Raw genomic sequence first — 8,420 nt, 5'->3', positions numbered from 1 at the left:
AGAGAGAGAGAGAGAGAGAGAGAGAGAGAGAGAGAGAGAGAGAGAGATTAACTTTTACTCTTGAAAGTGTCCTCCTGTGACACTGTGTATGGTGGGGCACGCCTAAATCCTAGCACTTGGGTGTTTGGTGAAGGAGGGTCAGGAGTTCAAAACCAGCCTCAGCTAAGCTCCTCCTTTCCTGCCAGGCCAGGCCACATCACATTGTTTTAAAAGCAACCAACAACAAAAGAAATTTCCTGATAAACTTTAGGCTTCTCTTGCTTATAAACATCACCTTTGACTTTTCTTGTTCTTAAAAAGAGAAAGGGGGCTGGAGAGACGGTTCAGTGCATGAGAGCACTTGCTGTGCAGGTTTGAAAACATGGGTTCAAATCCTTAGCACCCATGTGAAAAAGATGGTGCGGCAGCACATAGCTGGCACGGGGTGGAGGGCGGCAGGACCAGTGGGGCTTTCTGGCTACCAGTCAAGTTCCAAGCTGAGTGAGAGACTGTGTCTCAAGGGAATAAGCAGAGAGAGACTGCAGGTAGCAATGTCTTCCTTTGGGCATAGGAATCCACACACAACACACGTGCATACACCACACACAAATACACACACACACATACGACATATATCATCACGTGCAAGCACAACATGAAAAAGAACTCTGGAGACATGGGTGGTCTTGCAGTGGACCCAGGTTCAGATCCCAGCACCCACATAGTGGCTCACACTTGCCTGTAATTCGAGTTCCAGGGGATCCAATGCCCTCTTCTGGCCTCCAAGAGCACCTGCACACATGTGCTGCACATAATCACACACACACACACACACACACACACACACACAAAACATTTTGAAAAAGAAGTCAACAAGCACCATGTTGAACCAGAGGCAGGCAGATCTCTGTGAGTTAGAGGCCAGCCTGGTCTACAAGAGCTAGGACAGGCACCAAAGCTACAGAGAAACCTTGTCTCGGGAAAAAAAAAAATAATTATTAGGTACAAGAAAGAGTATACCATTCTGGGAAGAGTCCAGAAATGCTTTACCTAGAGAACTCATTAGACAGGCGTTTCCCGAATTTAGGAGCCACGCTGTGTGGGTGGAATGTTAATATGAGGAAGAGTGGAAGAGCGCATTTATGGGGACGCAAAGACGTCTGCTCTGCACGGCACTCAGTGTCTGCTTCCTCTCTTGGAATTATGTTTTCCAACTCTGTCTTTTGTTTGCTTGGGTCTGAGGCAAGATCTCAAGAAGCCCAGGCTGGCCTCAAACTCTGTGTGAAATTGAAGTTGATCTTGAATATCAGATCCTCTTGCCTCCACCTGCTAAGTGTTTGCAGGTGTGCCTGACTTCCCCTACTGCAGTGCCGGGGCTCAAACCCTAGACCTCCTGCACCCTAGGCAAACACTCCCAGCCCTGCTCTACTATTAACATTTTTTTGGGTGCCGTGACTCGGATAATATTAACATTTTTTAATTTAATTTTTAGTGTGTTCGTGTGTGTGCATGCGTGCACACACCTATGTATGTATACATGTGTGTGTGCGTAGGCCAGAGGATGCTCGTGAGAGTGGCTTTTCTTCTACCACATGGGTCCCAGGGATTGAATCTTGGTCTTGAACCTTGGTCTTTAGGCTTGTATGGCAAGCATCTTTATCCAACTGAGCCATCCTGCCAACCCCTATCTCTTTAATTTTTAGGTCAGACTCATGGGAGTAGGTGGAGTCATGCAGATGCCATGTAGCTACCAGAGGAGAAAGACACCGCATGCCAGCACCTTACCTGTAGGCTACAGCCTTGTGGCGATACACAGATGAATAGAAATGGGTTAATTTAAGATGTAAGAGCTCGCTAGAAATATGCCTGAGACATTGGCCCAACAGCATTGCAATTAACACAGCTTCTGTGTGATTATTCAGGTCTGGGCTGCTGAGAACGAATCAACAGTCAGTCTCCTTTTACACACAGGAAGGCACACAGACACTCACAGTTATTCTTTCTATTTTTACTTACAGTTTGGGTTTAGCCAGGACCGGAGGGGGCTCTTTGACAGGTGAGGAAGGCTCTGGGGTCCTGGTTTCCTGTCCGTTGAACTTCTCAGGGAAGGAGTTGGGCCTAGTGTGGCTGGCGTTGGCCGCTCCACTGCCAGAGGAAGCCTCGCTGTCTCTGTCATCCTCGGGTAGGTTGAAGTGCACCCGTAGCCCCATCCTGGAGCTGGAGCGGGGCTCGTTATGGTTCACCAGGACCCCTTCAAGCTTCGGCTTTGGGGGCTGTTCCTCAGAACGTGGCTCTGGGTTGGGTGGGGCGGGCTGTTGCTCAGCCACAGCCAGGGTGGTAGTTGAGTTGGTGGAGTGAAGAACCCCGTTATCACTGAGGTCTTCATTTCCTGAAAGGACAATTGGATTAACTAATTAACTAATTAATTAACTAATTAATTAACTAATTCACCAACAGGACACCTGGAGCTAGGGCATACAGACGAGCAGGAAAATATCAGTCCATGGAAACGCACACCAGGAAGATGCTTGCTCAAGAAAGAGCTTTCAAGAATGGTGAAGATGGCCGGGCGATGGTGGCACACGCCTTTAATCCCAGCACTCGGGAGGCAGAGGCAGGCGGATCTCTGTGAGTTCGAGACCAGCCTGGTCTACAGAGCTAGTTCTAGGACAGGCTCCAAAGCCACAGAGAAACCCTGTTTCAAAAAATCAAACCCCCCCCCCAAAAAAAAAGAATGGTGAAGATGTTAGGAAAACTGAATTGAACATCCGAGTGCACGTGTGTAGCGCTGCGGAATACAGGCTTGGTTTATTTGAGCATGTGGGTGGGCTTGATTCCCTGAGTCCCTACCTCTAGAATCTAGGCATTCTGTGTTTTATTTTGATTTGTTTTGTTTCAAGACAGGGTTTCTTTGTGTAACAGCCCTGCCTGTCCTGGAACTCACTCTGTAGACCAGGCTGGCCTCGAACTCACAGAGATTTCTCTGCCTCTGCCTCCCGAGTGCTGGGATTAAAGGTCTGTGCCACCACACCTGGCTACGTTCTGTGTGTTTTACATATGTGTGTGTGTGTACACATGTGGAGGCCAAAGGAAGACTTCAGGTATTCATGGCTGTTGAGTTCCAGAGATCTCTTTCTCCCCAGGGCAGCGATTACAAGCATAGGCTACCATGCCTGACTTTTGCATGTAGATTCAGGGCACTGAACCCAGGCGCTCGAGCTCGTGAATCAAGCACTTCACCTACTGAATACCTTCCAGCCCCTTGAAGTACTCTTAAGAATCTGAGAGGTTTATATAAAGCCACAGAGCTGCTTTCTCGGGAGCTATGAAGAGACAGCAGGGCCACTGAGGAGGCTGTGGCTGCAAGGGGAATGAGAACTTGGAAAATGGACATTGTCCATAAATGTTTCTTGGAGACAGGGTCTCATGTATCCTAGGCTGACCTTGAACTCACTCTGTTGCCAATGACCTCTCCTGCCTTCGAATTCCCAGTGCTGGGATTATAGGTATGTACCCTAAGGTCTGGTTTATGCAGTGCTGGAGAAGAACCCGGGGCTTCGGGCTTGCTAGGCAAGCACTCCACCAGTTGAACTATAATCTGCAGTCACAAGAACATTTTTCTTCACACTGTTATTAGTTTATTTTGTGCATGTGTGTATACAGTCATACAGGCATGCCAAGGCAGGAGGGGGGAGGTCAAAGGACAACTTGCTGGAATCAGTGTTCCTCTTGCACTGTGTAGGTCTCGGGGACTGAATTCAATCAGTCATGCTTGGTGGGAGGGACCCTTACCTGCTGAGCCATCTTATCACCAGCCCCCAGGAACAACTTCCTTAATAATCAAAAATTTTCAGAGATACTTTATTTTAGGTGTGAGTGCTTTGCCTGTATGTATGTGCGTGCCCTACATGTATGCAGTGCCCTTGGGGGCCAGGAGAGGGTGCTGGATAGCCTGGTACTGGAGTTAACAGACAGCTGTGAGGCTGCCCCGTGAATGTTGGCTGTTGGACCTTGGTCCTCGGGAAGACTAGCCAGGGCTCTTCTTAACTGCTGAGTCATTTCTCCACGCCCCAATTTAAAATTTTGTTTTCAGTCAGTCTTGCACTTTATTGCCTTTCCACAACAGGCTTTGACCACACACTTACACAGCAGGTAATCTAAATCTTTATGATCCATACATGAATCAGAAAGAAAGATACTCTGAACTGGGCATTGGTGGCACACACCCTTAGTCTCTACTCCTTAGGAGGCAGAGGCAGGCGGATCTCTGTGAGTTTGGAGCCAGACTGGTCTACAGAGTGAGTTTCAGGACAGCCAAGGCTAAACAGAGTAACCATGTCTCAAAAAACAAAAACAGAAACTACAAAGACTTTGAAGTTGCCACTCCCCAGTCTAACCGCTAGGGAGCGCTCACCTCTCACGTCCAACTGGGCGATGCTGGACACGGTGCCGTATTTGTTGCTTGCGGTGCAGGTGAAGCATCCGGAATCTTCCGAAAACACCTCAGCAATGACCAAAGTGCAGATCTCCTCTGTGTGCCAGCAAGACAGAAAAGTTAACGACCTAATCGCGGAGACGGAGCTGTGAGACTAAATGATATCAAATGGCGGGTCTATAAACGTTGACATAGGGGCTGACTTCATTGGTTCTTTGAAAACAGCTGCACCGGATAACTATTGGAGCAAACTGACCGGTTAGGAGGCTGAAAGAGTCCAGATACATAAACCAACGCCTCATGCTGACAGGCTGGGTACCGACAAGAGGGTGTGGAGATAATGCGTTGCATACAACGCTAGGGGAACCCTCTAACGATTGAGCTACATCCCCCAAAGGTGCAGCACAGGTTGGCCTCAAACTCCCGATTCCTTATTCTTTTCAGCATTTGCCAACGAGGACAAACCAAGACCAATGGTTACCCATAATACACATTCTGTTTCTATGTCACCAATCCAGATGACACAAATCAACTAACAATTAACTAGTCAGAAGTCACAAAAACACATGGGGGGGGGGAGGTTGAAGGGAAAGGAAGTGTGTAACAGAAAAATTAATGAAACAGTTTTCCGAACCCCAGTCTCTCGTTAGTTTCATGGGGAAATTTCACAGTGAGATCATTTGAAACAAAGGCCGCAGTTTAAAACTGGCCAGAAGGGCTGGGATGGTAGGGGGTGCATGTCGGTGAGAGAGCTCGTGCGTGAGATCCTGGGTTTGATCCCCAGCATTACAAAAAAAAATTGGACAGTCAAAGGCTGCTTTGTTTAAGTAGTAGCAATTTGCTGATAGAGAGAGAGATTCTGGGGGAGAGGAGACAGAAGAGCCATCTCCTTTTCCAATGGCATAGTCACACCCATGGATCAGCATGGAGTCTTGAGAGTGACGACATAGGTAATTCTCAGAAAAGGCTAGATCCTGAAACTAATGCAGTTAGATGTTTTTGAAAACTAGAGACGAACAGGGTCATTAAAACAAAATTACTAAAACAGCTGTGTTAGGGGACGCTTGGCATCTCAGGACTTCACGCTGACTGATTTAAGTCAACTAGAACCCTCCAGGGCAGCGGTTCTCAACCAATGGGTCGCAACCCCTTTGGGGGTCAAATGACCCTTACGACCATCAGAAAGCATAGCTATTTATGTTATGATTCAGGACAGTAGCAAAATTACAGTTATGAAGTAGCAATGAAAATAATTTCATGGTTGGGGGCCACCACAACATGAGGAACTGTATTAAAGGGTTGCAGCATCAGGAAGGTTGGGAACACTGTTCTAGAAGAACTTCCCAGGAGCCACGGCAGGCAATGCTGGTTAGTCCTTAGGTCTTTATTCTATACCCTATGCTCTAGCGTAGGCATGCAATGCAGATGGTCTGTGCTTCCTTCAGGAAGGCCTGCGCTGTTAGAAGAGAACTGCAATGGCATGGCCAACCATCTCCTCACCCAGAGCCACAAAGACAGCCCGAGGGCTCTGGTTTGTAAATGGTTCGCTCTGTCTACGGGCAAATGCCTCACGGCTCTTTCTTCTGCTTCAGTGTTCTTCAAAGCCAGCTCAAGAAGCAGCTCATGCGCTGTATTTAATCTCAGCACGTTCCTGAATCTGGTCCATAAAGTATGTCTTTATTTTATTTCGGCTGGTTCTGGAGTCCAAACCCACGGCTTTGAGTAAGCTAGGCAAGTGTTCTCATAATCAATATTCCCAGCCTCTCATCTACTAAGTTTGAGAGACACAAAAGCTGAGGAATTGGACATCAAAGAAATTCCGAGCCCCATTTCGAGGAGAGCATAAAATGAGTGGGAGTGATGGTCACAGGGAAAACAGCCCCAGGAACACAGAAAATTAACTATGCTAACATCAGATATTAAAATGATATGCAAATTTGAGCATATCCCCTCTCCCCCCCCCCCTTCTACAATAACAGCTAGAGTTCATTTGGATCTTTCTAGAACTTTTTATTTTCACCTTTTCTGGACTGCTCTCACACTTTTAGAATGATCACGTTTTCATGCATGTGTATCTCAAACCACTCATCACACGTTAGTAAGTTAGCGTTGAGACAAACTTTACCTGGCTCTGCCATGGACCGAGGTTCTAAAGGGAGAAAAAACAAAAGGTCGTGAGCGTCTACTTTACTGAGAAGCTACATTTCCTTCAGAAGCTTCCGGTAAGCCGGGCAATGGTGGCGCACGCCTTTAATCCCAGCACTCGGGAGGCAGAGGCAGGCGGATCTCTGTGAGTTCGAGACCAGCCTGGTCTACAGAGCTAGTTCCAGGACAGGCTCCAAAGCCACAAAGAAACCCTGTCTCAAAAACAAACAAACAAAAAAAAAAAAACCAAAAACAACAACAACAACAAAAAAAAAAAAAACAGAAGCTTCCGGTGGTCTCTGTGTCTGACTTACTTGGGGGTGAAGGGATAAGGACAATCTGTCAAGGTTAAGTAATAACCCAAGTACAGGTGACCTCAATAAGGTCACAGAGGGACAGCTGGAGGCTGCTAAGTGATGCTTCAGTGAATATGAGCTTCAGACCCGTGGGCAGGGAAGAATGCCAAAGGATTCAAAGGACTAGTGTCTGTCTGTCTGTCCGTCCGTCCATCTATCTATCTATCTATCTATCTATCTATCTATCTATCTATCTATCATCTATCATCTATGTATATATGTATCTATGTATGCATCTATGTATCTATCTATGCATCTATCATCTATGTATGTATGTATCTATGTATGTATCTATCATCCATCTATCTATCTATCTATCTATCTATCTATCTATCTATCTATCTATCTTGTGCAAGCCACAGCAATCATGTGGAGGTCACAGGACAATTTACAGGACTCAGCTCTTCCCTTCCGTCCTGTGGAACCCGGGATCAAACTCGGGTCTTAAGGCTTGAAGTCGGGAGCCTCTACCTGCAGAATCATCCACTGGCCCATGACTTTCTTCACCTGGGAGAAAGGTTGTGATGTTTGAGAAATACCTCTTGGCTCTGGGCCCTCCCATGCCTCTAAAATCTATCTTTTTCCTTCAGTAAGCTTGTAAGCCTAAGAGCCTCAGGACATGGAAAGACCCTGGAAGGCCAGTTCATCCTCTTACAATTGTTTGGTTTTCCTCCTAGTGCCTACCGCTAAGTACAGGTGCTCCACAGACATCTGTCCGATGGTAGGCATTCAGCAAATACTGTGCATCTGCGGCACATCTGCTTCTACACAATACGCAGAACTACGGAAGCGTTTGTCTTTCCTCAGCTAAACGGTGTGCCGAATTATCACTGTTGCTGCCCCCACGCATGTCAGAGGAAAAGTCTTCCCAAGTCAGTTCACTTCCTCCACTGTATGGGTCTGGGGATTGAAGCCAAGTTGTTAGCCTTGAAGGCTGGCACCTTTATCCACGGAGCCACCCCACTGGCCTGTGGCTTATACTAGATTAGAGGTAGAACTCTTGCCTGGCATGCAGAAGGTCCTGGGTTCAATCCTTACTACTGCAACAACAACAACAAAACCATTATAATTGCGGCTGGCAAAATGGCTCAGGGGGTAAAAGCACTTGTCACCAAGGCCGGTCACCTGGGCTCAATCCTCAGGACACACACGGTGGAAATGGGAAACTCTGCCCGCAGCTTGTCCTCGCCCTCACAGGTATGCTGTAGTACATGTATGCACACATACAATACATACGTGTAACTAAACTTTAAAATAATAAACAAAAGTAAGAAAACTATATTAATATGGAAAGGTGTCTATGAACTTTTGTGTAAAAAAAAAATCAGCTATAGTCAGGCGTGGTGGAACATGCTTTTAGTCCCGACACTTGGGAGGCAGAGGCAGGAGAGTGAATCTGTGAGTTCAAGCCCAGCCTGGTTTACATAACTCAAGGTCAGTCAGAGCTACACAGTGAGATTCCCATCTCAAAAAGTAAAATCAATTTTTATATATATATATATAAT

The 8,420-nt window shown here is 46.7% G+C and overlaps 1 protein-coding gene across 1 annotated transcript in view; it reads right to left on the bottom strand.

Moving 5' to 3' along the window:
* Window positions 1-8,420, bottom strand: part of Mypn (myopalladin) — a 75,397-nt gene that overhangs the window by 18,679 nt on the left and 48,298 nt on the right. The window contains exons 9-11 of the mRNA XM_050140200.1: window positions 6,540-6,563; window positions 4,394-4,510; window positions 1,996-2,368 (exon numbers count right to left, since the gene is read on the bottom strand). Of these exons, the coding sequence (XP_049996157.1) occupies window positions 1,996-2,368; window positions 4,394-4,510; window positions 6,540-6,563 (514 nt within the window). The remainder of the gene's footprint in view (window positions 1-1,995; window positions 2,369-4,393; window positions 4,511-6,539; window positions 6,564-8,420) is intronic.

The sequence above is a fragment of the Alexandromys fortis genome, unplaced genomic scaffold (assembly GCF_014885135.2).
Source record: "Alexandromys fortis isolate MF-2015 unplaced genomic scaffold, M_Fortis_MF-2015_v1.1 scaffold_9, whole genome shotgun sequence".
NCBI classification, from domain to species: domain Eukaryota; kingdom Metazoa; phylum Chordata; class Mammalia; order Rodentia; family Cricetidae; genus Alexandromys; species Alexandromys fortis.
Note: the sequence above shows the minus strand (reverse complement) of the source record. Positions and strands in the feature narration are given on the sequence as shown.